General features: G+C 51.5%; 1 protein-coding gene across 1 annotated transcript; it reads right to left on the bottom strand.

The window, feature by feature from the left end:
* Positions 1-1,086: 1,086 nt before the first annotated feature.
* SMYD1 (SET and MYND domain containing 1) lies at positions 1,087-26,729 on the bottom strand (the record flags this gene model as incomplete). Its single annotated transcript, XM_080711517.1, has 10 exons — positions 1,087-1,245; positions 2,072-2,240; positions 2,767-2,930; positions 4,228-4,320; positions 6,638-6,827; positions 10,488-10,526; positions 13,658-13,788; positions 14,776-14,989; positions 16,890-17,066; positions 26,608-26,729. 10 exons carry the CDS (start codon positions 26,727-26,729, stop codon positions 1,087-1,089), a joined length of 1,458 nt encoding a protein of 485 aa, XP_080567643.1.
* Between the last annotated feature and the right edge of the window lie 203 nt (positions 26,730-26,932).

Genomic DNA, 26,932 nt, shown 5'->3' with positions numbered 1-26,932 from the left:
TTCTGCCGGACCCATGATCTTCAGGCACCGGGGTGTCCACGTTTCCCTCTTGGCTTCACCCAGACTTCTTTGGCTCCGCTAGGCAGATGGCTGGGAAAATCTCAGATACTGTCCAAATGGCTCCCACATCACAAGGGGCCTCGAGGCTTAGTGATGAGGGTGGAGAGAGAAGATATACACTTATTTCTAAAACTGTACTGCACGGAGCATGGCAGCACATGCCTGAAATCTCAGTACTTGGGAGGCTGAGACAGGAGGACCACAGGTTGAGGCCAGCCTCAGTAACTTGGCAAGCCCCTTAGCAACTTGGTGAGACCCTGTTTCAAAACAAAAAATGAAAAGGGGCTGGGGGTGGAGCTTAGAGGAAGAATGCCCCTGGGTTCAACCCCAGTGCATGTGTGTGTGTGTGTGTGTGTGTGTGTGTGTGTGTGTGTGTGTGTGTATATATATATATATATATATATATATATATATATGTATGTATAATTTTTTTTTATTATACTTGGAGCCCGGGTTTTGAGTGGAGATCTAGGCGGTTGGAGCAAGGCCTCTTTTTGCATACGCACCATTTTCCAAGTAGTTCCTAAATGGTCAAATACAGCCCTTTCTAACTTCCCATCAGCCCGAGAAAACGACATCGCCCTAGTCTGCGGCATCCTTCATATCCCGGGCCGGGGGTGGGACCGGCAGCCCCAGACACACCTGCCGCAATAGATGCGCAGGCGGAGGCCCGGCACCTGCCGCGCCAGCTCCGCAGTGCGCATGCGCCGCCGCGCCCGCTCCCTCTGCACCCCGCTCTCCAGATAGCTTGCCCGAGCTTTTGCTGTTCCACGGTGCCCTAATTGATTGTTTACATTTTGCCTCCATAGCCAACTACATTTGGGGCTCCTTTATCGGACGCTGGGGTTACGTAGCACCTAATACATATTTTTAGGAAGAACAGGGCTGGGAAGAGATAAGGGTTAAATTGTATTGAAACGACTTGAAGTGACCCCAGATGAGAACACGGGCAGGCCATGGGCATGCGAGGCCCCCGCCTCCTCATCCAGGGCTCCTGTCCAGCGCCGCCGCCCCACCACCCCGGCCTCACTGCTTCTTGTGGAACAGAGCCGGGGCGGGCTCTGCGCTGGGCTCGGCCAGCACCTGCATGGGCTGGTTGTTGAGGGCCGCCTCGCGCATCTTGTGGTACAGGAACTCGTTCTGGCGGAACATGCGCAGCTCCATCTCCGTCTGCACCCGCATGGCCTGCGGAGACAGGTGGACAGAAGCCGTGGGGCCGGCGGCCAGACGCGCGACTCTCGCCCACCCATCGCCGGCGGAGGGCTCGCCGTGCAGACCCCGGCCCTTCAGGGGCCGCGCTTGTAATGCCAGCACTTGGGAGGCCGAGACGGGGGGGGGGGGGGGGGGGGGGGGGGATTGCAGGCTCCCGGCCAGCCTCAGCTACTTAGTGAGGCCCTCTGCAACTCAGTGAGACCCGGTTTCAAAATAAAGAATAAAAAAGTGGGCAGGGTGTGTAGCTCAGAGGTCGAATGCCCCTGGGTTCCGTCCCCAGACCCACAAAAAAAAAAAAAAAAAAAAAATTAGGAGCTGGCCGTGGTGGTGTATGTTTGTAATCCTTGCACGTTTGTAATCCCAGCATTTGGGAGGCTGAGACAGGAGGATCGCAGGTTCTCAGCCAGCCTCGGCTACTACTTAGTGAGGCTCTCTGCAACTTAGTGAAACCCTGTTTCAAAATAAAGAATAAAAAATAGGACCGTATAGCTCAGAGGTAGAATGCCCCTGGGTTCCATCCCAAGTACTGCAAAAATAAATAAATAAATAAATAAATAAATAAATAAATAAATAAAATAATAAAAAGGTGTAGTTCAGTAGTAGAGTACCCCGGATTCAATCCTCAGTACCACAAAGTAAAACAACAAACAGCAGGTCTGGGCCAGTGCGTCCCTGCGCCCCCTTCCCGCCTGGCTGGTCACCTGAGGACACCCTTAAAGCAAAGTCCAGGTGAACTGAGACTCCTCTCACAGTGCTCAGGCCAGGCTGGAGCGCCGCCCAGCCACAGGGTGCCACTTGCCTCTAGGTCCTTGGTGATGGGGTGGGAGGCTCCGTGGGTCACCAGCAGAATAGCATAGGCTTTGCAGATCATCCCGTGCCCCGCTTCAATGTTGCCAGCGTGCCAGTTGGTCAGCCCCGCCCGCATCACGGCCATGCCCAGCTGCGCGTTGTTGGGGTGGTAGAGCTTCCTGAAGGGACGTGGTAGGCGATCAGAACTCAGCACCCAGCCACCCCTACAGCCGCGCCTGAGCAGCTGACAGCCAGCCCTGCAGCCCCGGTCCTTGGGAGGCCTGAGGACCACGGCTCGAGGCCATCCTCAGGAACTTAGCCAGCCCCCAGCAACTTAGCGTGACCATGTTCCAAACACACTTGTAGTCCCAGCCAACCGGAGGCCGAGACAGGAAGAATGGCGGTTTGCAGACAGCCTCAGCTACTTAGTGAAGCCCTCTGTAACTCAGTGAGACCCTGTGTCAAGATAAAGAATAAAAAATAGGGCTGGAGTGTAGCTTGGAGGTAGAATGCCCCTGGGTTCTATCCCCAGTACTGCAAAAACTGAAAATATAAATAAAATAAAAAGGGTGTAGCTTCAGGTAGAATTCCCAGGGTTCAAATCCCAGTACCAAAATTAAATTAAATTAAGTACCCTGACCCGTCGCCAGTGCCTGCTGTATGCACACCCTCGCTGCTGTCCTTGCACAGACACACATCACCTACATGTAGCCGTCCACCATCCTCCTGGCATAGTCCGACGCCTCGCCGAAGGCCTGCAGGTAGGACAGCACCTCGGAGACGACGCTCAGCACCCGCAGCGTGTACAGGTTGGTGTCGGCGAACACCGGCTCCTGCTTCTGCAAGCACTGGCGGCACAGCCGCACCACCTGGCGGGACAGAGGCCGGGCACGTGGGCGCGCACCCGCACTGCGCACGCGCTCTGTGAAGGTGGGCCTCCCAGCTTGGGAGGCGGAGACAGGAGGATGGCGCAGGTTCGAAGCCAGCCACGCCGCTGGCTTAGGAGACCCTGTTTCCAAATAAAAATGTAAAAATAGGTCTGGGAGTGTAGCCCGGAGGTAGAAGGGCTTCCAGGAACCCCAGCACTACCAAAAAAAAAAAAAAAAAAAAAATAGTGGGCCTCCCGGACCACAGTGGGAAGCAGAGCCTGGGACCTGAGCAGCAAGTGGTCGCCTGTGGATCAGATGTAGGGTGGGCGCGTAGCAATGGGACAGACAGGTGTAACGGCAGAGGCAGAGTGAGGTTTCACCAGCAGAAAGCCGGGCGTGGTGGCGCACGCTTGTAATCCCAGCATTCGGGAGGCTGAGACCTGAGGATCGTGGTTCGCGGACAGACTCAGCTACTTAGCGAGGCCCTCTGTGACTCAGTGAGACCCGGTTTCAAAATAAAGAATAAAAAATAGGGCAGGGGATGTAGCTCGGAGGTCGAATGCCCTGGGCTCCATCCTCAGACACAAAAAGAACAAAAACAAAAACAAAACTCTTGCTGCCCGGGTCCCACTCCTCGAGGCTCCGGAGACATGGTCCTGGCCGGGGATGGGGCTCTGGGCCTCTAAATGCTCCAAAGGTGATCGGATGTCACTGGATATGGGGGTGCGCGTCCCTGGGGCTTCGGGAAGCAGAGGTTGAATGTCCACTCGGCCGCTGAGCTACACAGCATAGCGGCATATGCATTCAGTTGCCAAGGCTGGCCTCCGACCTGCGAGCCTCCTGTCTCAGCCTCCCAAGTGCTCAGTTATAGGCGTGCACCATCAAGTCCAAGCAGAGCACGCACTCAGCTACGGAGGGGCCGGGGACCCGCTTTGGTGGGTCCTACTATCCTGCCCATCTCTAAGGCCATCAGCAGGTGCTAGAGGGTTAAGGGCAGAAAGAAAAACAACCTGCCCAGCAGCCTCCCTTCTCCAGCCTCCCTCCCTCCCAAACCAGAGCACTAGACTCCCCCACCCCCTAGAAAGTGAGTCCTAAACTGGGCGTGGAGGCACGCCTGCAATCCCAGTACTTGTGAGGCTGAAACAGGGAGAATCCGGTCTGAGGCCAGCCTCAGCAGCTTAGTGAGATCCTGGGTCACAGTTGAAAATAAAAAGGGCTGAGGGTGTGGCTCAGAGGTGGAATGCCCCTGGGCTCAATCCCCAGGACCATAAAAAATTAAAAGTGTGCGAACCCTTACCTCATGATACAAGCCCTCGGAGCGAGCCTTGTCTATTTTCGCCAGCGTGTCCTTTGAGAGCTCCGTGACCTCCTTTACCACTTCCGGAGAGGGCTGGGAGAGAGAGGGCTGTTGAGTGGAGACCCCGTGGAGGGCAGCCCGTTATGTCTCTGGGCAGCTGGTCTACGCGATGAGAGATGGCGCCATCCATTTTGAAACCGGGTCTCACTGGGTTGCAAGGGCCTCACTAAGTAGCTGAGGCTGGCCGCGAACCTGCGATCCCCCGTCTCAGCCTCCCAAGTGCTGGGATCACAAGCGCGTCCCCACTCCCTCTGCCTCCTCCCACTTCTGACCATGCGCTTTTTCTTTTTTCTTTTTTGTTTGTTTGGTTTCACTTTGTTTTGTGTTGCCACTGGGGATGGAACCCAGGGCCATTCTACCTCTGAGCTACACCCCCAGCCTTATTTTATTCTTTATTTTGAAACAAAATCTCACTAAGTTGCCAAGGGCCTTCACTAGATGAAACTGGCCACGAACTTGTGATCCTCCTGCTTCAGCCTTGCTCTTTTTATTTTTATTTGGAAACAGGGTGTCTAAGTTGCTCTGGCTGACCTGGAACCTACAATCCTCCTGTCTCAACCGCCTCAACTTCCCAAGGACTGGATTATAGGCGCATCCATGCTCGGCTTTACTTTTTTTTTTTTTTTTTTTTGTACTACTGGGGTGGAACCCTTTGGAAACAGGGTCTCACTAAGTTGCTGAGAGCCTCACTAAGTAGCTGAGGCTGGCTTCGAACCCGTACAATCCTCCTGTATCAGCCTCCCAAGCGCTGGGATTACAAGTGTGCGCCACCACGCCCGGCCTATGCTCTGCTTAGAAAGGATATAGAGGACATATGAATTCTTGGGTCCCAACTACTTTAACTCCTGCCTGGGAGGTCTGACTCTAGGTCTCCAAGCCAGGGCCATGGGCATCCTTGACCCTGGGCCGCAGCTTTCGGTGATGCTTGCTTATGCACGGGCGTGCCTGGGACGGAGGGCGAGGGCGTAGTGTGTATGTTCCTTCGTGGCAGCACGCAGTGTTTGTTATGAGTTGAACTACGTCCCTTCAAAATTCATATGCTGAAGTCGCAGCCCCAGAACCTCAGACTGAGGCCTCATTTGAAACAGGATCATGGTGTAATTCATTGGGTGAGATCATACTGAATGAACCAGGTGGGTCCCTAATCCAGTAAGACTGTTGACCTTATAAAAAGAAGGCCAAGCCGGGTGTGGTGGCACAGGGCTGTAATCCTAGTACTTGGAATGTTGAGACGGGAGGATCACAGGATCAAGGCCAGCCTCAGCAATTTAATGAGACCCTCGGCAAATTAGTAAGAACCTGTTTCAAAATAAAAATGGCAGGGGGTATGGTTCAGAGATAGACATCTCTCCGAAAACTTACTGGTATGATAAACAGCTTGAGATGTTATGAGCAGTCACAGGTATTCTTTGCTTCTAATTATAAAACAAAAGTTGTTTTGAGACTCGTCCTTTGGCTTTACTCACACACATCCATTGTTGCTTTAAGATAACCTTGTAATGTCTAAAATAGTTAATTTGTCTATGGATCCCATAGCAGCTTTCTCTATAAAAGTCTGATTGCTCTTTAAATAAAACATGCAGTGCACATGACACCTGCATCCCCTGTGTCCCGTGAATCGGCTTTACCCTTACGTCTCCAGTGCACTAGACACTGACACTCGGCCCTGGAACAAATTTTGGCCCAAATTTAGAATGCAGAAGTTAGTTTAGAAGCATATTTATGTATCATCTCTCTTTTTTTTCCTTGGGGGGTATTGGCCCCAGAGGCATTCTATCCCCAAGCCACACTCCTGGCCTTTTTTATTTAGAAACGGCATCTCCTTAAGTTGTAGAAGCTGGCCCCGAACCTGTGATCCTCCAACCTCAGCTTCTCAAGTACAGGGATTCCAGGCCTGTGCCACCACACCCACAAGAATTTGTTTTTCCTTTTTTGTGCCAGGGATTGAACCCAGGGCCATTATACTTCTGAACTACATGCCTGTGTGTGTGTGTGTGTGTGTGTGTGTGTGTGTGTGTGTGTGGTACTGGGGGTGGAACCCAGAGGCATTCTACCCTCGATCTACACCCCCAGCTCAATTTTATTTCTTATTTGGAAACAGTGTCTCACTAGGTTGATGAGAGTGTCCCTTTTTGCAGAGGCTGTCCTGGAACCTGATATCCTCCTGTCTCAGCCTCACAAGTACTGAGATTACAGGTGTGCGCTACCCTGCGCGGCTCTGTTTTGTTTTGAAACAGGGACACCCTAAAATAGCTGAGGGTCCTGCTCAGGTGCAGAGGCCGGCTGCAGGGCCACTGATCAGCTGCGAGCTCCCCCTGCCTCAGACGCCCAGCGGCAGGGCCGCGTGTACCTTGGGGTCTTCCTTGAGCCCCAGGAAGAGGTCGTCCTTCAGCCCCTTGGAGCAGTGCTCACAGGCGCAGTCAAAGTAGTACTGTTTCTGCAGCTGCTTCCTGCGTTCCCCGCTGCTGTGGAGGAAGTCGATGTAGGACACCGTCAGCTCCTCTCCTTCCGAGATCTTGCCCAGGGCCCGGAGCTCGATCCTGTAGCAGGATGACAGAAAGCGTCAGAGGAAGCCAGCCACCAGCATGGGCTCCCTGCTTGCCGAGGGAGGAGAAGTAATAAAGGCCAAAACCCCAACTGAGAAAAGACCTAGGAGCCGGGCGTGGGGCACACGCTTGTCATCCCAGTATTTGGGATTGTGGTTCGCGGCCAGCCTCAGCTACTTAGTGAGGCCCTCTGCAACTCAGTGAGACCCTGTTTCAAAATAAAGAATAAAATAGGGCTGGGGGTGTTGCTCAGAGGTAGAGTGCCCCTGGGTTCCATCCCTAGTATGCAAAAGATGAAGAAGAAGAAGAAGAAGAAGAAGAAGAAGAAGAAGAAGAGGAGGAGGAGGAGGAGGAGGAGGAGGAGGAGGAGGAGGAGGAGGAGGAGGAGGAGGAGGGAAAAGGAGAAGGAGAAGGAGGAGGAGGAGAAAGAAGGAAAAGGAGAAGGAGAAGAAGGAGAAGGAGGAGGAGGAGGAGGAGGAGGAGGAGGAGGAGAAGAAGAAGAAGAAGAAGAAGAAGAAGAAGAAGAAGAAGAAGAAGAAGAAGAAGAAGAAGAAGAAGACGACCTAGTGCCAGGCGTGGTGGCGCACGCTTGTAATCCAAGTGCTTAGGAGGCTGAGCTAGGAGGATAGCAGGTTCGCGGCCAGCCTCGGCAATTTACCAAGGCGCTCCTCAGCTACTTAGATCCTGTTTAAAAATAAAAAATAAACTAGGGCTGGAGGTGTAGCTCAGAGGTAGGATGCCCCTAGGTACAATCTCCAGGACCAAAAGAGAAAAGAAAAATATTTCTTTCTATTAGTCAATTCTGGTTCGTTTGATGGCTACTCGCTCAGAAACATATACATTCCGTGGCCAGTCGTGAGTCTACCTTTCAGCGCCCTCCTACCTGAAGCTTCGGTGGGGTGGCTCCAGCCTATGTGGCATGGGGGACTTAGTCCCCTGGAGGCGGCTGGGGCAGAGAGCCGAGGCCGCCCCACACCTGCGGAGAGCACCGGTCGCTTTTGCGTTTGCCGGAGGCTTGTGCGTTGTCGGAAGTTACTTACAACAGACAGCATTTCAGTTTCAGTCCTCACCCATCCCTGGTTACCCACACACTAGCTGTCAGACTGCGTAATGCCCAGAAGATGCTAAAATAAACACGCCCCATAGAAGTGACATCAGCCACGTCAGGCAGCAGAGGCCGGCCCAGGGCTTCCTGCAACGCATCCACACACCGGGCCAGCCTGCTATAAAAAAGGTGGTGGGGCCTGCAAGGGGGACCCTCAGCGGGTGCCTGGGGCCTCCCTGCCTCATGGGAAGACCCCCCCCCCCAGAGCGCAAGTGGCAGGGCGCAGAGAACTGGGGTCAGCCACTGCACTGCGATCTACTGCCTGCCCTGTCTTCACCGCCAGGAAGGCTGCATTAGCTGCCACTGTGGGAAAGATCAGAAATGTCCCCGGGCCCCAGAGGGGTCCCCGTCAGAGCAGCGCTGCCATGTCTCCTGAGGCCACCACTTCATGGTACGAGGCCACTCCCTGGCAGGCCCAATGAGCGTGACGTGTGTCCTTCCTTTACCGGCCCAGTTTTCGGCAGCAGCTGATTCTGCTCTGCTGTGCTGAGAGCCCCCGTCCAAGCTGCAGGCCCCTTGACTGACCCTCGAGGTGCTGACCAGGAGAAGTAGGCAACCTCCCCTGGGCCACAGCAGAGCTCGGGTGCGTGCTTTGGCACGTGGTACCTGCCCTTCTGGAGTGTCTCGGGTGCCCTGGAGCCAGCAGAGGGGCCTGGGAAGCCAGGTGCCGCCACACGCTTGCTGTTGAGGACTTCACTAATGACCTCAGTTGTTCCCTCTGAGCCAGTGTGGAGGGGGATTGCTGGTATTTGGCCCTTGTGGGATAAGTAAGCAACTGGTTGACACCAGCCAGTTTAGTTTTACTCAGATTTTTATCACTGTGGCCAAAATCTCTTTTAAAAATGACTTAGAAGCCAGGTGTGGTGACGCACACTTGTAATTCCAGCTTTTGAGAGGCCGAGACAGGAGGATGGCAATTCACGGACAGTCTCAGCTACTCAGTGAGGCCCTTTGCAACTCAGTGAGACCCTGTCTCCAAATAAAGAATAAAAAACAGAGCTGGGGGTATAGCTTGGAGGTAGAATGCCCCTGCGTTCCATCCCCAGTACCACAAAAATATAAAAAAAAAGAATGAAGCCCAAGAGGGCAAACCTTAAGCCCTGTGGTTCCTCTGTGCCCAGGGTGCTTGGCTTTTCTCGCTCTGGCCTTCCTGCGCTGCGCTGCCGCCCACACGCTGGCCGCCCCCTCCGCCTGTCTCTTTTCCAAACCTACAGCCTCCCTCAGCGGATGGTCCATGATCCTGGCATCTCACTGACCGGGTCACTACCACAGCTTTGACTTCAGTCCCATGGCTCAGGCTTTGCTCCCCCCAGGGCTGCCTGCCGTGATTAAGACCCTGCTACAAGCCGCTCGCCCACGACGCCCCTTCTATCTTTGTCTTCAACTCTATCTCTGGGCTTTGACCGTGGTGAGCTGGGCAGCTCTCCTCTGACATGACCTGCCGTCCTGATGTCGGCCTTGGAGCCGGCCAACCATGGACCAAAACCCTGAGAACGTGAGCTAAATAAATCTTTACTAAGTTGTTAGGTCAGATGTTCTGGTCACAGCAATTATCACTGATTCCTTTTCAGAGGCAGCCCACCACTCTGATAATTTTTTTTTTTAAACTGGGAATTCAACCCAGGGGCTTTCTATACTCTGAACGACACCCCTGGCCCTATTTTATTTTATTTTATTACAGGGTCTAAATTGCTGAGGTTGGCCTCAAACCTGCCATCCTTCCATCGCAGCTTCCCAAGTACTGAGATTATAGGCATGAGCCACCACACACGGCCAGAAGTAAAATTTCACCTAAGCCATTATGTCATTGTTGGACCGAAACAGTAAACAGAATATTGTGAATAAACATATTCCAACACACATCACAGCTACGGGAGCTACCATCATAGCCCAGGGGATGAGAAGTTATAAAAACACAGGCCTCCAGCGGGTCAATAATATCCTCAGTCCTCAGCTGGGCGTGGTGGGCACGCTTGTAATCCCCGCGCTTGGGAGGCTGAGACGGGAGGATCGCACAGGTTCGAAGCCAGCTACTTAGTGAGGCTCTCAGCACTTAGTAAGACCCTGTTTCCAAATAATAATAATAATAATAATAATAATAATAATAATAGTAGTAATAATAGATCTGGGAGTATAGCCTGGAGGTAGAAAGCCCCTGGGTTCCATCCCTAGTACCAAAAAAAAAAAAAAAGCAATCCTCACGTCGTGGTGAGCAGGGTGGGGCTGATGCAGGCCTAGGGGATGGTGTAGGTCGGGCTAAAACATGTGGACTGGAAGGGCTCATGCTTGGAGGCTGGAGGGAGCGGGAGAAGCCGGGGCGGAGGAAGTCCAGTGAAGCAGGGCAAGTGGGCCGGGGGGCGCTCCACGGAGGAGCACGTGTTTCACCCAAGCACTGTAAGAGGCGCCGCTCAAACGCGGTGGGCTGCAGCATGCAGGAGGACCTCAGGGACGCGGACACCCCAGGGCCTTGGGAGGGGGCAGTCCCAGCAAACCAGGCAAGTGGGGTGGGGGAGTCAGAGGATCAGGCTCGCGTGAGAAGGCCGACCCACCTCATCTGGGTGTGAAACATGGATTGCACTGCCTCATGACTGAAAGACAAAACAGACACCCGGATGGAAATCAATACCGCTGGCATCTCCAGGGCGGCAAGGCGGCCCCAGTGCAGCTCTGGTTGTCATGGCAACCGTTATCCTCACCCCTCCCGGCCGGCCTCAGCCTGGCAGGTGGATGAAGGGTTCTCCGTCCTGAGCAACCTGCTTCCCCGCCCTGGCCTCAGCAAGGAGACTGTCATGAGATAAAGCGTTTAAAAGAATAGCCCTGCCGAGCCCGGTGGCGCACACTAGTAATCCCAGCATTCGGGAGGCTGAGACAGAAAGATCCTGGTTCGCGGCCAGCCTCGGCTACTTAGTGAGGCCCTCTGCAATTTAGTGAGAACTTGTTTCAAAATAAAGAATAAAAAATAGGGCTGGGGGTGTACCTCGGAGGTAGAATACCCCTGGTTCAATCCTCAGTACCACAGAAAAAAGAAAACGTACAGTCCTGCCAGCGTGGTCTCGCATACCTGTAATCGCAGTACATGGGAGGCTGACACAAGAGGATCGCAGCTTCACAGCCAGCCTCAGCAACTCGAGGCCCTTTGCAACTAAAGTGAGACCTGGTTTCAAAATTTTAAAAAATAAAATAGTGGGTTGGGAGTGTGGCTTAGAGGTAGAATGCCCCTTGGTTCAATCCCCAGTACCACAAAAATAAATAAATAAAAATAAAAGTACAGCGCTAAGAAACGTGTGGGGCGCTGTTATCATGGTACAAGCACCAGATGAATTAACCCCGTCTCTCGTGGGGCTAAATTGGGTAGAACTGGAATTGCTCATGGAGACTGGTTCAACAGCACAGGTAGGAGGTAAAACCTGTTGGGGTTGGACTCGGCCTCACAGCGCATCCAGGGCTCGGTCCTCCATGGCAGGCAGCGAGCCGGTCACTGAGGAGACACTGCGTGAACAGAAGCCGAAAAGCCCAGCTAAGACCCGACTGCTCAAAGCAGTAAACGCGAGGAAGCCCAAGCGGAGGCCAGAGATGACCTGGGAAGGCGTCCCAGGTAACTAGAGCGCACACGCTGGGACCCCAGCCTGGGGGTCATGCCTGTAATCCCAGTACTTGGGAAGCTGAGACAGGAGGATCGCACGTTCAAGGCTGGCCTCGACAATTTAACAAGACCCTCAGCCACTCTGCAAAAGTTGCTACTATCAGCAGCTTAGCAGTCCTGTTTTAAAATAAAAAAAAAAGGCTAGCCGGGCGTGGTGGCGCACGCTTGTAATCCCCGCGCTTGGGAGGCGGAGACAGGAGGATCGCGCAGGTTCGAAGCCAGCCACGCGCGCTGGCTTAGGAGACCCTGTTTCCAAATAAAAATATAAAAATAGGTCTGGGAGTGTAGCCCGGAGGTAGAAGGGCTTCCAGGAACCCCAGTACCACCAAAGGAAATAAATAATAAAATAAATAAATAAATAAAGCCTGGGGCTGGCTGTAGCTTGGAGGTAGAAGAGCCCTAGGTTCAATCCCCAGCGCAACACACACACACACACACACACACACACACACACACACACACACACGGAAATAAAGAAAGAAAGCTGGGATCTGTACATGGCTCAAGTTTATCCTCTCTCTGCCCTCTGCGGAGGGTCTGTGAGGTCCAGGCTGATGAGCCCAAGAGGCTTAGGGAGAGAAAGACAGCTGCTCAGAAAATATTATCATCGGGACCCAAAATAAACTTTGCGTGTCTCTCTCAACAGTGCTAGAGGCCAGTGTTAGCGTTAGGGAGGACAGGGGGACTCGGAGTCCTCGCTGGCAGGGGCAGGCCTCCTCCTCCGCTGAGAACCAGCAACCCTGGCCTTGGGCTTCTAGGGAGTTCAGGGGGAAATGTTAATGGCTTAGAGTCGGCTTACATCTGTCTCAAGAGATCTTTGTGTGTGTGTGAAGTGGGGGTACCGGGAATTGAACCCAGGGCTATTCTAGCTCTGGGCTAAACTGCAACCCTTTTTAAACTTAATTTAGTTGAATTTGTGTGTGTGTGTGTGTGTGTGGTACTGGGGGTGGAACCCAGAGGCTTTCTACCTCCGGGCTATACTCCCAGACCTATTTTATATTTATTTGGAAACAGGGTCTCACTAAGTTGCTGAGAGCCTCACTAAGTAGCTGAGGCTGGCTTTGAACCTGTGCGATCCTCCTGTCTCAGCCTCCCAAGCACTGGGATTACAAGCATGCACCAGCACACCATACTTAATTTAATTTTATCTTATTTTATTTTTTGAAACAGGGTCTTGCTAAGGTTTTGAGGCTGGCCTCAAACCTGCGACCCTCCTGTCTCAGCCTCCCACATATTGGGACTGCAGGCACACAGCACACACCTGAGTGCCAAGCCCGCTGTCAGTCAGTGTTCCGCCCTGACCTCTAGACAGGTATTTTCAGGCTCCATATTTTAAAACAGAGGTTAGAAGTTTAGCTAGCGCATCCAGGCAGTCTCAAGAAATATGCACAGTCTCTGGAATAACCCCGGTGGAATTCTTTGAGAACTGGTTCACAGCTTCCCTACCTATTATTGTGTGTGTGTGTGTGTGTGTGTGTGTGTGTGTGTGTAGTACTAGGAATTGAACACAGGGGCATTCTACCACCAACCTACACCACCCCCAGCCCAATTTTTTTTTTTTTTTTTGGTGGTACTGGGGGTGGAACCCAGGGGCTTTCTATCTCCGGGCTATACTCCCAGACCCATTTTTTATATTTTATTTGGAAACAGGGTCTCACTGAGTTGCTGAGAGCCTCACTAAGTAGCTGAGGCTGGCTTTGAACCTGAGCGATCCTCCTGTCTCAGCCTCCCAAGCGAGGGGATTACAAGCGTGCGCCACCACGCCCGGCTCCCCAGCCCTATATTTTAATCTATACTTTGAAACAGGGTCTTGCAGGGTTAATGAGAGTCTCACGACTCGCTGAGGCTGTCCTCGAACCTGTGAACCTTCTGTCTCAGCCTCCCAAGTACTGGGATTACAGGCGTGTGCCACCATGCCCAGCTACCCACAATAATTCTATAATGAGACCCCAGTTTTCTGCACAGTCGAACTCCAGGGTGTTTGGAGTTGAGCAGGTTGACTTTGGTTGAAGCAAAGTAGAAAAACATCGCCGGGAGATGGCGCATCCGCACGCGCCCCGCGGAAGCCTCACTCACTTGCCGTTGTTGAAGATGACGGTGCAGTTGGGCCAGCAGTCGTGGTTCACCAGGCCCAGGTTGGGGAAGATGCCGACGCCCACCGCCTGCAGGCCTCGCTGGTCACTGAGTGTGAACCCGTTGCAGTTAATCTACACAGGGGAGGGGGCAGAAGACCATCTTCACTGGTGAAAACAATAGTTTTAAGTGTATTAGGCTGAGACGGAAGGATCTCGGTTCATGGCCAGCCTCAGCTACTAAGTGAGGCCCTCCGCAACTCAGTGAGACCCTGTTTCAAAATAAAGAATAAAAAATAGGCCTGGGGGTGTAGCTCAGAGGTAGAATGTCCTTGGGTTCCATCCACAGACCCGAAAAAAGAGAGAGAGAGAGAGAGAGAGAGAGAGAGAGAGAGAGCCAGGTGAGGTGGTATACACTTGTAATCCCAGTACTTTATTTATTTATTTATTTATTTATTTATTTATTTATTTGGTGGTACTTAGGGGTACCACCAAATAAATAAATTTATTTGAGGCTTTCTACCTCTGGGCTATACTCCCATACCTTTTCTATATTTTATTTGGAAACAGGGTCTCACTAAGTTGCTGAGAGCCTCACTAAGTAGCTGAGGCTGGCTTCGAACATGTGCGATCCTCCTGTCTCAGCCTCCCAAGCAGGGGGGATTACAAACCTGGGCCACCACGCCCGGCTATCCCAGGACTTTAGAAGCTGGAGGATCACAAGTTTCCTCAGATACTTACTGAGGCCCTCTGCAACTTAGTAACACCTGTTGCAAAATAAAGAATAAAAAATAGGGCTAGGGTAGAGCTTGAAGATAGAATGGCCCTGGGTCCCATCACTGGTACCACAAAATATTATCGAAATTACAAGTGTGCATCACCACGCCGACCTGATCACTGGGTCTTTGAGCGGGGTCATGCAGAGGCCTGTCCCCAGGCTTGGAATGGGGACACCCGGGGAGGAGACCGGGCTCCAACAGGCAAGACACCACTTTCAGGGAAATGGAAGTCGCTGTCCAAGGTGGCGGGGCTTCCTCCGCAGAGCCCCTCAGCCCTGAGCTGCCCACCCTCCCAAAGAGGGGCGGGGGAGGGAGCGAGGACGGTGCAGGGGCACGGCCGTACCACGCCGAAGATGTGCGAGATGTACTGAATGCTGAACTTCTGACTCTGGGGCGGCCAGTACCGCAGGAAGGCGTCCATGTCCGCCCGCAGCTCCTTCTGCTCCTCCTCCCCGAAGTGCTCCACGTGGTTCTGCAGCTCGTCCACCGACACCAGGCAGCCCTCCGTGAGCCCCGTGCCCTCTCTCTCCACCCGCCACAGGATGCGCGCCGCCAGCCTGGGGTGGAGGGGAGGGTTGGGGAGGCCGCGGCTCACAGCCCGTCCTTCTGGACGAAACGCTGCGTGTCTAAGCTTGCAGGTGCCGCGTTAGCACCGTGAGCGGGAAAGATGGGCTTTCTTCTACCGTAATGCTTTTATTTATTTATTTATTTATTTATTTATTTATTTATTTATTTTTGCAGGTCTGGGGATGGAACCCAGGGGCATTCTACCTCCAAGCTCCACCCCCAGCCCTATTTTTTATTCTTTATTTTGAAACAGGGTCTCACTAAGTTGCAGAGGGCCTCACTAAGCAGCTGAGGCTATCTGCAAAGCACGATCCTCCAGTCTCAGCCTCCCAAGTACAGAGATTAAAAGCGTGTGCCACCACGCTTAGCCTGATTTTTATTTTTATTTGGAAACAGGATCTTGCTAAATGGCTGACAACCTCAGTAAGTTGTAGAGGCTGGCTTTGAGCCTGTGATCCTCCTGTCTCAGCCTCCCCAAGTACAGGGATTGTAGATGTGTGCCGCCATTCCCAGCTTTATTTTTTGTTTTGAAACAGTGTCTCTAAAATGCTAAGGGTCAGCCGGGCATGGTGGCGCACCTTTGTAATCCCCGCGCTTGGGAGGTGCTGGTTTAAGAGACCCTGTTTCCAAATTAAAAAAAAAAAAGTATACAAAATAGGTCTGGGAGTGTAGCCCAGAGGTAGAAGGGCTTCCAGGAACCCCAGGAACACCAAAAAAAAACAAAAAAGTCTTAAAATGGTAAGGGTCTTGTTCAGTTGCTGAGACTGGTCTCGAACCTATGATCCTCCTGTCTCAGCCTCCTAAGTACTGGGATTACAAATATGCACCACTACAGCCAGCTAAAACTCCCAACTTTTAAGCATTGGCAGGTCAGTTATTACAACCCGCACACTTTGCCAGGCACCGCGGCACACACCTATAACCCCAGTACTCGAGAGGCTGCGACAGGGGAATTGCAGTTTTGAGGCCAACCTGGGTAATTTAATGACATCCTATTTCAAAGTAAAAAAAATAAAATAAAATAAGAAGGGTCGGGGGTGTAGCTCAGAAGTAGAACACTCCTGAGTTGAATCCCCAGTACCAATACACACACACACACACACACACACACACACACACACACACACACATTGTGCAGGGCATGCTGGTACATTCCTATAATCCCAGAGGCCAGGAGAGGCTGAGAAAGAAGAATCACAGGTTTGAAGCCAGCCTCAACAACTTAGTGAGACCCTGTTTCAATATAAAAATAAAATAAAGCCGGGCGTGGTGGCGCACGCTTGTAATCCCAGCATTCAGGAGGCTGAGACCAGAGAATCGCGGTTCGCGGAAGGCCTCAGCTACTTAGTGAGGTCCTCTGCAACTCAGTGAGACCTGGTTTCAAATAAAAAGACTAGCCGGGCGCGGTGGCACATGCTTATAATCCCCGCGCTTGGGAGGAGGAGACAGGAGGATCGCGCAAGTTTGAAGCCAGCCGCGCTGGCTTAAGAGACCCTGTTTCCAAAAAATAAAAAGTATAAAATAGGTCTGGGAGTGTAGCCCAGAGGTAGAAGGGCTTCCAGGAGCCCTAGTACCACCAATAAATGAATAAATAAATAAATAAATAAATAAATAGAATAAAAGATAGGGCAGGGGGTGTAGCTCGGAGGTCGAATGTCCCTGGATTCCATCCCCAGACCCACAATAAATAAATACATAAATACATAAATAAATAAATATAAATAAATAAATAAAATAAAACAAAACAGGCCAGGGGTATAGCTCAGAGGGAGAATGTCCCTGGGTTCCACCCCCAGCACCACACAAGGGGAAGAGCCGCACGGGGGTCTGCAGGCCCAGCCGGGGGGGACTCTGAGGGCCCAGCCTCCCGAGGTCCGGGGCAGCTCTGACCTGACGTTCTCGTTGGGCGCCTGCCCGCTCCTCTTGACGGCCGCGCACTCGCACTTGTGGTTGAGCCACGCGTCCCTCTGGCACGTGCGGTCGCAGTAGTGGGCGAACTTGCACTGGCCGCAGCGGTGCAGCTTCTCCTGCCTCTTGAAGCAGGTGTGACACACCAGGCTCGCCAGGCTGCAGGGACAGGCGGCGCTGGGGCTCCGGGCCTGTGCCCAGGCTGAGACCCGACTTGTGGGGGAGAGGACCCCCCAGCTCAGGCCCCCGGGAGCCCATGAGGCCTGCAACATACACACCGTCTCTCTCTCTCCCTCTCTCTCTGTTTTTCTCTCTATCCCTTTCTTTCTTTGGAGCTGGGCTTTGATCCCAAGGGACATTCTACTTCCAAACTATACCCCCAGCCCTTTTTATTATTCATTTTGAAATAGAGTGTCACTAAATTGAAATAGGGTCTCACTCGGTTGCCAAGGCTAGCCTCAAACCTGTGATCCTCCTGTCTCAGCCTTCCTAGTACTGGGATTATAAGCAAGTGCCACCAAGCCCGCTCTGAGCATACTTTGGGTTTCTTGTTTGTTTGGTTTGGGGTGTGTGTGTGTGTGTGTGTGTGTGTGTGTGTGTGTGTTACTAGGGATTGAACCTAGGGGCATTTTACCTCCAAGCTACACCCCCAGTCTTCCCTATCTATCTATCTATCTATCTATCATCTATTTATCATCTAGCTATCTATTCATTTATGTATTTATTTTACAGATGGAACTCAGGAGCATTCAACCTCCAAGCTACACTCCCAGCCTATTTTTAGTCTTTTTTTTTTTATGGTACTGAGGGTGGAACCCTGGGACTTTTCTACCCCTGAGCTATACTCCCAGACCTATTTTATATTTTATTTGGAAACGGGGTCTCACTAAGTTGCTGAGAGCCTCACTAAGTACCCGAGGCTGGCTTCGAACCTGTGTGATCCTCCTGTCTCGGCCTCCCAAGCGCGGGGATTTCAAGTGTGCACAACAACGCCGGCCTATTTTATTCTTTATTTTGAAACAGGGTCTCATTAAGTTGTGGAGGGGCTCACTAAGTTGCTGAGGCTGGCCTCGAACCTGAGATCCTCCCGTCTCAGCCTCCCAAGTGCTGGGATGACAAGCATGTGCTAACACACCCGGCTTTATTTTATTTTAATTTTGAAACAGGGTCTCGCTGGGTTCACAAGAGTCTCACTACTTGCTGAGGCTGGCTGCAAACTTGTGACCCTTCTGTCTCAGCCTCCCAAGTCCTGGGATTCCAGGCGTGCACCACCACGACATACTTCTGAGCATACTTTGAATTGCACAAAATCCACAGCCATCATCACTCCGCCCAGAGGGCGTGCTCTGCTCCAGAAGGTCATTGATCCCCCACCCCAGGACAGAACACACAGAGCTTACGCGTGACCCTGCCATTTAGTGGAATCTCCAAACCCTCGGAGCTCAAAGAATCGCCCTCCTGCAAGGCAGAATTGCATTCTCGGGCAGAAATTTGAAGTTCATTAGCAGAGACTGGATTGCTGAACAGCACGAGTAAATCAGACCCCAAGAGGGCACGAAGTGTCTTCTCAGCCATCAAGGGCAAAGACCCCTTGTAATTATGATACCCAAACAGAGAACAGTGTCCGGCTGTGGCGCCCAGGACAGACAACAGTGCCCGGATGTAGCATCGCTTACACTTTCTGGACCTTGATATTAGGTGTCCATTAATTTATTTTGCCAAAAAAAAACTTACTTTAAGGTTTAATTACAAATATAGGCACTAGACCCTCCTAGGCTTCTCCGAAGTCCTACATCTCAAAGTCTCTGTCTGTTGCTCCTATGACCCTGAAGTTTCTGAGAAGTTATTATTATTATTATTATTATTATTATTATTTGTAGTACCGTAGAACCCAGGGACCTTCTACTTCCAGGCTACACTCCCAGACCTATTTTATATTTTATTTGGAAATAGGGTCTCACTAAGTTGCCTAGAACCTCACTAAGTTGCTGACGCTGGCTTTGAACCTGTGTGATCCTCCTGTCTCAGCCCCCTGAGTACTGGGATTAAAAGCGCACACCAAGCCGGGCGTGGTGGCGCACGCTTGTAATCCCAGCATTCGGGAGGCTGAGACAGGAGGATCGCGGTTCGCAGACAGCCTCAGCTTCTTAGTGGGGCCCTCTGCAACTCAGTGAGACCCGGTTTCAAAATAAAAGAATAAAAAAATAGGGCAGGGGCTGTAGCTCGGAGGTCAAATGCCCCTGGGTTCCATCCCCAGACCCGCAAAAAACAAACAAACAAACAAATAAATAAATAAATAAATAAATAAATAAAATACACACTTTGGGGCTAGGGCTAATGCTGTGGAAAAGCATTTGTTTAGCATATAAAAGGTCTCAGGCTCAATCCCCAGCATCCCTCCAAAAATATATGTGTTAGCTTTCTGTTACTGTCACAAAATACCTGAAATAATCAACTGGTAAAAAGGAAAGGATGTCAGGTACAGCAGTGCACACTGCTGTAAGCCCAGTACTTGGAGGCTGACCCAGGAGGATCACATATTGGAGGTCAGTGTACGGTAACTTAGTAAGACTCTATTTGAAACAAAAAATAAAATAGGGCTGGAGTGTAGCTCAGAAGTAGGATGTGCCTGGGCTCAAGACCCGGTATCATAAAAAAAGAGAGAGAAATAAAGGTTTGGTTTGGCTCATGATTTAGGGTTTCAATCCCCACCCCACTCGCCTGTGGCTTTTGCAAAAAAAAAAAAAAAAAATTCTTTTGAAGAAAAAAAAAAAACAACAACTTACTTTAAGGTTCAACTACAAATATAGTCGCTAGAGCCTCCTAAGCTTCCCCTGTGGGCCTGTGGCGGGCAGGACATCATGCTGGGCAGATGGTAGAGAAGCTGCTCCTCTGGTGGTGGCAGAGAGGAGAGGGATAGGTGGAGCCCTAGTCCCAAGATCCCCTTCCAGGACACACCCCCGGGACCTAACTTCCTTCCAATAGGCTCCGCCTCTTAAAGGCTCTGTCACCTCCTGACAGCACCACAGGATGGGGACCAAATTTTAGCACATGAGCATTTGGGAGCCATTCAAGATTTAAACCATAAGCTGGAGCCGGGCGTGGCGGCACAGGCCTGTAATCCCAGTACTTGGGAGGCTGAGGCACGAGGATCACAGGTTCAAGATCAGCCTTAGCAAGAATGAGGCTCTCAGCAGCCTAGTAAGACTCTGTTTCAAAATAAAAAGAGCTGGGGGTGTAACTTAGAGGTAGCATTTCTCTGGGTTCAATCTCCAGTACCAAGAAACAAAGTTCCTTTATACAGAACTTCATGATTTTTTTCTTTTTTTGGTGGTGACAGGGATTGAACCCAGGGGCCTTCTATCTCTGAGCTACCCCCTCAGCCCTACTTTATTTTGAAACAGGGTCTCACTAGGTCGATGAGAGTCTTACTACTTGCTGAGGCTGTCCTAGAACCTGCGATCCTCCTGTCTCAGCCTCCCAAGTACTGGGATTACAAGCGTGCACCACCACGCCTGGCAACTTCACTATTTTTCTTTTTCTTTTCTTTCTTTTTTATTTTTGGTGGTACTGGGGGTGGAACCCAGAGGCTTTCTACCTCCGGGCTATACTCCCAGACCTATTTTATACTTTATTTGGAAACAGGGTCTCACTAAGTTGCTGAGAGCCTCACTAAGTAGCCGAGGCTGGCTTCGAACCTGTGCGATCCTCCTGTCTCACAAGCGCAGGGATTACAAGCGTGCACCACCACGCCCGGCCAACTTCACTATTTTTAAAGAGACGCCTTGGGCCATTCTCTTTAAACCTTCAGCATGAGCCTGTGGAGTAGGTAGTCTTTAGCCTGGGTGGGCGCTGTCCTGGAGTCCCTGCTCCCAGCACAGGAGGGCAAGCTCCCACAGATCCTACCAGCTGCTCCGGCAGCCCTGGCCCCGCGCTGGCCCCCAGCAGCCCTGCCCTGGACTCTGTCACCTGTCAGAGCCAAGAGGGCTGGGGACAGCTGCTGCTGCGCGCCTTGTATGGAAGTCACCGGTCACTGACAGATAAGCCCAAAGACAAGGTGTCTGCCTGGTGGACAGGCGAGCCCTGCAGACACAGCCCAGAGGACGGAGCCAGGGCTTCCTTCGGCCTGCTCAGACCCGCAGCCTGCCGCAAGGGGCCTCGGCAGCTCTCTAAGGCCCGCCCTGCCCAGGACCCAGGAGCTTTACAGAGCTTTAAATTCTTTTTCTCATTTCTTATCCTCCTCTCCTTCTTCTCCTCCTCCTCCTCCTCCTCCTCCTCCTCCTCCTCCTCCTCCTCTTCTTCCTCCTCTTCCTCTTTCTCTCTCTCTCTCTCTTTCTATATATATATCTCCCTCTCCCTCTCCCTCTCTCTTTTGTGGTGCTGGGGATGGAACCAGGGGCATTCTACCTCTGAGCTCCACCCCCAGCCCTATTTTTTATTCTTTATTTTGAAACAGAGTCTCACTGAGTGGCAAAGGGCCTCACTAGCTGAGGCTGTCCATGAACTGTGATCCTCTTGTCTCAGCCTCCCAAATGCTGGGATTACAAGCGTGCGCCACCACACCCGGCTCCCTTCCTTCTTTGCACGTCTTTTTACTTATTCATTTGGTGCTTGGGATTGAGTTCAGGGGGAGGTTCTACCTCTGAGCTACACCCCCAGCCCTATTTTATTTTTTATTGGAAACAGGATCTGACTAGGTTGCTGAGGCTAGCCCTGAACCTGTGATCCTCCTGTCTCGGCCTCCCTAGTACTGAGTTTCCAGGCATGCTTCATTTGCACTAAGGCGAATTGAAACCAGCTACAGCCGCCCACAGCAAGCGCCAACGCCAGGGGCCGGCGGGATACTTTAAAAGTTCTGTGCTCCTTCTGAACTAGTGGTTCAGGAATGTCTCTAATGCCTCATTAAGTCCTTTCCATTTATACCATCCTTTGCCCTCCCTCCACCCACTCACCAGCTGTTATCAGATTAAAGGCCCGCGTGTGTCCCCGCCAGGGCTAAGCCCGGCTCCCCGGCTCCCCAGACTCACAGGACAGCTACAGACCCAGCGGCTCCGCTGGACCCAGAGAAGCTGGAAACTGGCTTGATTTTCAAAAACTGCCTGACTGATGCTATTTTATTTTACTTATTTTATTTTACTATTTTATTTACTATTTTATTTTACTTATTTTATTTCATTCTGGGGTTTGAACCTCTAAGATACACCACCAGCCTTTGTGTGTGTGTGTGTGTGTGTGTGTGTGTGTGTGTGTGTGTGTGTGGTACTGGGGATGGAACCCAGGGGCTTTCTACCTCCAGGCTGTACTCCCAGACCTATTTTTATGTTTTATTTGGAAACAGGGTCTCACTACGTTGCTGAGAGCCTCACTAAGTAGCTGAGGCTGGCTTCGAACCTGTGCGATCCTGTCTCAGTCTCCCAAGCGCGGGGATTACAGTGTGCATGGCAGCATCAGCCTTTTTTGGGGGGTTGGTACTGGGGTTCCTGAAAGCCCTTCTACCTCCAGGCTACACTCCCAGACCTATTTTATACTTTTTAATTTGGCAACAGGGTCTTTTAAGCCAGTGCGGCTGGCTTCGAACCTGCGCGATCCTTCTGTCTCCGCCTCCCAAGCGCGGGGATTACAAGCGTGCGCCACCATGCCCAGCACCACCAGCCTTTTTAAACTTTTTTTTTGTGTGTGTGGTACTAGGGATTGAACCCAGAGGCAGTCTACTATCTATATCTATATCTATATCTATATATCTATATATTTGATCCCCAGCCTGATTTTTTTTTTTTTTTTTGGCAATACTGGGGACGGAACCCAGGGGCATTCTACCTCCAAGCTACACCCCCAGCCCTATATTTTTTATTCTTTATATTGAAACAGGGCCTCACTGAGTTGCAAAGGGCCTCACTAGGTAGCTGAGGCTGGCTGTGAACCCAGATCCTCCTGTCTCAGCCTCCCGAATGCTGGGATTACAAGCATGCCCTGGTTTTATATCTTTTGGAAACAGAGTCTTTTTAGGTTGATAAATCTTACTCTTTGCTGAGGCTGGCCATGAACCAGCCTCAGGGACATTCTACCTCTGAGCTACATTTTTCTTTTTTTAAACAGAGTCTCTATGGGTTAGTGAGAGCCTTACTATTTGCTGAGGCTGTTCTCAAACCTGCGATACTCCTGTCTCAGCTTCCAAAGTACTGGTGTGTACCACCACACTTGGCAAGGACCTGGCATATTGAGTGGAAGGTACCGTCATATTTCAGGCCCAATGGAAGGAAAGAAAACCCTCAGAGGCAGAACTCAAGCCACCCAAGAACGAAGAGAAAGCTGGGCATGGAGGCGCACACCTGTGATCCCAGTACTTGGGAGGCTGAGACAGGAGGATCGCAGGTTCGAGGACAGCCTCAGCTACTTCATGAGGCCCCCCGCAACTTAGTGAGAGACTGATTCAAAATAAAGAATAAAATATAGGCCGGAAGTGGTGGCACACACTTGTAATCCCAATACGTGGGAGGCTGAGACAGGAGGATCGCGCAGGTTCGAAGCCAGCCTCAGCAGCTTAGTGAGGCTCTCAGCAACTTAGTGAGATCCTGTTTCCAAATAAAATATAAAATAGGTCTGGAAGTGTAACATGGAGGTAGAAGGCCCCTGAGTTCCATCCCCAGTACCGCAAAAATAAATAAATAAATAAATAAATAAATAAATATATAATAAATAAATTAATTAAAAGCCAGGCATGGTGGCGCATGCTTATAATCCCAATACTTGGGAGGCTGAGACAGAGGATTGCAGGTTCGAAGCCAGCTTCGACAACTTAGTGAAGCCCTGTTTCCAAATAAAAAATAAAATCAGGCTAGGGATTTAGCTCAAAGGTAAAATGCTTCTGGGTTCAATCTCCAGTGCAAAAAAAAAAAAAAAAAAAATAGAAAGAATAAAATATAGACTGGGCGTGGTGGTGCACATTTGTAATCCCAGCACTTGGGAGGCTGAGACAGGAGGATCACAGGTTTGTGGCCAGCCTCAGCTACTTAGTGAAGCGCTCTGCAACTTAATGAGACCTTATTTCCAAATAAAAAATAAAATAGGGCCAGGCGTGGTGGCCATGCTTGTAATCCCCGCGCTTGGGAGGCTGAGACAGGAGGGTCGCACAGGTTTGAAGCCAGCCTCAGCTACTTAGTGAGGCTCTCAGCAACTTAGTGAGACCCTGTTTCCAAATAAAGTATAAAGTAGGTCTGGGAGTATAGCCTGGAGGTAGGAAAGCCCCTGGGTTCCATCCCCAGTACCACAAAGAAAAAAAAAGGCCTGGGGGAATAGCTTGAGGGAAAAAGGTTCCTGAGTTCATTTTCTAGTACTGCCAAAAAAAGAAAAAAGAAAATAAAAAGAATGCAGAATGCATAACTGCATAGAAGATACCTGCATTATTAAATGAAAAGCCGTGCGCGCTTACACAGTAGACACCCCAGCGGTGTAGCATAAATGAAGGAAACCTACATTTTAATCAGCCCACAGGGAATGGCCAACATGCTTGGAGTGGTTATCTTTGCATATGATATACTCTTTTTCTCTCTAAAATAAGAATATTTTAGCCTACTCCGTTCCAAACTGGCTGGGTCCTGGGGGATGGGCCGATGGAGGGAGGGTGTTCTTTCAAGGTCAGGAGGGCACTTATATCTGGATGTCTCTGGGTCCAGTGTGTTCCCTGCATGTGTTCCCACCACACACACACACACACACACACACACACACACACACACACACACACACCACGCTCTCACTCAGATTAACCAAGAGATACTACTGCCATCTCCGCCCCATACGGAGATCACGGGCCTGCAGGCGCCCCCATGCGTGGCCAGGGCCTGGCATTCTGAATGGAAGGGACGATCCTGGGGGTGGTGAGCCAGGTGCCCATCCAATGCCTGTCCCTGATGGGCAGGAGGGACAGAACTTGGACCCCGTTCACAGATCCCTGAAAAGCCAATCGCAGGGCCTCAGCTCCCAGAGGCCGATCTAACCAGACACACAGGTGCCGGGCAGCTCAGCCAGCTTGGGCTCAGAAGATACAGTCGTTTTAATGTAGTCATTGGGTAGGTTGTTTGCGTGCGTGTGTGTGTGTGTGTGTGTGTGTGGTATTGGGGATGGAACCCAGGGACATTCAACCTCCGAGCTACACCCCCTGCCCTATTTTTTTTTAATTCTTTTTTTTTGGTGGTGGTGGTACTAGGTGTGGAACCCAGGGGCTTTCTACCTCTGGGCTATCCTCCCAGACCTATTTTATACTTTATTTGGAAACAGGGTCTCACTAAGTTGCTGAGAGCCTCACTAAGTAGCTGAGTCTGGCTTTGAGCCTGTGCGATCCTCCGGTCTCAGCCTCCTAAGCGCGGGGATTACAAGTGTGCGCCACCACGCCCGTCAATTTTTTTTTTTTTTGGTGGTACTGGGGTTCCTGGAAGCCCTTCTACCTCTGGGCTACACTCCCAGACCTATTTTTATTTGGAAACAGGGTCTCCTAAGCCAGCGCGTGCAGCTGGCTTCGACCTGCGCGATCCTCCTGTCTCTGCCTCCCAAGCTCGGGGATTACAAGCGTGCGCCACCACGCCCGGCCCACGCCCATCAATTTTTATATTCTTTTTTTTTTGCAGGTCTGGAGATGGAACCCAGGGGCATTCAACCTCCGAGCTACACCCCCTGCCCTATTTTTTATTCTTTATTTTGAAACAGGGTCTCATTGAGTTGCAGAGGACCTCACTAAGTAGCTGAGGCTGGCCACGAACCGCGATCCTCCTGTCTCAGACTCCTGAATGCTGGGATCACAAGCATGTGCTGCCATGCCAGGCTCAGGTAGGTTTTCTTGTTGTGATTGTTTGTTTTTAATCACTTTTAAGGCTGGGCATGGTGGTGCACACTTGTAATCCCAGTACTTGGGAGGCCAAGACGAGGATCACGGGTTCGAGGTCAGCCTCAGCAACGTAGTGACACTGTTTCAAAATAAAAATATAAGAGGGCTAGGGGTGTAGCTTGGAGGTAAAATGCCCCTAGAGTCAGCCCCCAGTGAAAGGAAGGATGGATTCCTGTGGGACTTGTATATTTACAGACTGTTTTTGTAGTCTCTGCGATCGCTTTATCCCCTAATATATGTACACGTGTGTGTGTGTGTGTGTGTGTGTGTGTGTGTGTGTGTGTCCTGGGGCATTCTACCTCCGAGCTATACCCCCCAGCCTTATTTTTTATTCTTCATTTTGAAACCGGGTCTCACTGAGTTGCAGAGGGCCTCACTAAGTAGCTGAGGCTGGCCGCGAACCCCGATCCTCCTGTCTCAGCCTCCCGAATGCTGGGATTACGAGCGTGCGCTACGACACCCGGCTTCCCCTAGTATATTTAAATAAATGTTTAGCTCTTTTATATATTTCAAGAAACTAAAAAGAGGCTTTTCTGTAAGAGAGTGCTTCCCCGGGCACTGCACCTCCATGCACCCGCAGCACCCTCTGGCCCAGCGCACGGTGGAAGGAGGCCTCGACCCGCTCCCCTCTGCGGCCCTTCCAGAGCCAGGGCCAGAGTGGCCGGAAGGAAGGCACACCGGAGATCAGCATGGGTGACACCGCTCTGTCCCAAAGGCCCCGAGCTCTATCCCTTCCCCCATGCTCTGGAGAGCTGAGTATGCTAGAGTTTGGCGCCAGCCAAGCCAACGCAGGAGGAGGCAGCCCCTAGGGTCTCATACCTGTCAAACACCACCGCGGAGTAGGCGCGCTCTGCGAAGATGACATCTGCAGCCCAGAACTCCTTGGTGGCCTTCAGCCCCCTGCCTTTGCCCTCGGAGGCGAAGACCGCCACGTTCTCCATGGTCCCTCTGCCTCTGGTCGGTGCTGCGACTTCAGCACCTCCTGAATCCCAAAGTGCAGGGCTATAAATGGACAGGCCACCTCCCCTGCCCTCCCCCGCCACCTGGAGGCAGGGACTGGGCGGGCCAGAAGACAGAAGCCCTGGGAAAGATCTCAGGGACACCCCGCAAATCAGCGACACCCCCCAAAGCGGGCCGGGCAGAA

This window comes from Muscardinus avellanarius (assembly GCF_963383645.1).
Source record: "Muscardinus avellanarius genome assembly, chromosome: 15".
Taxonomy (NCBI): Eukaryota; Metazoa; Chordata; class Mammalia; order Rodentia; family Gliridae; genus Muscardinus; species Muscardinus avellanarius.
This window is presented reverse-complemented; position numbering and strand designations above follow the sequence as displayed.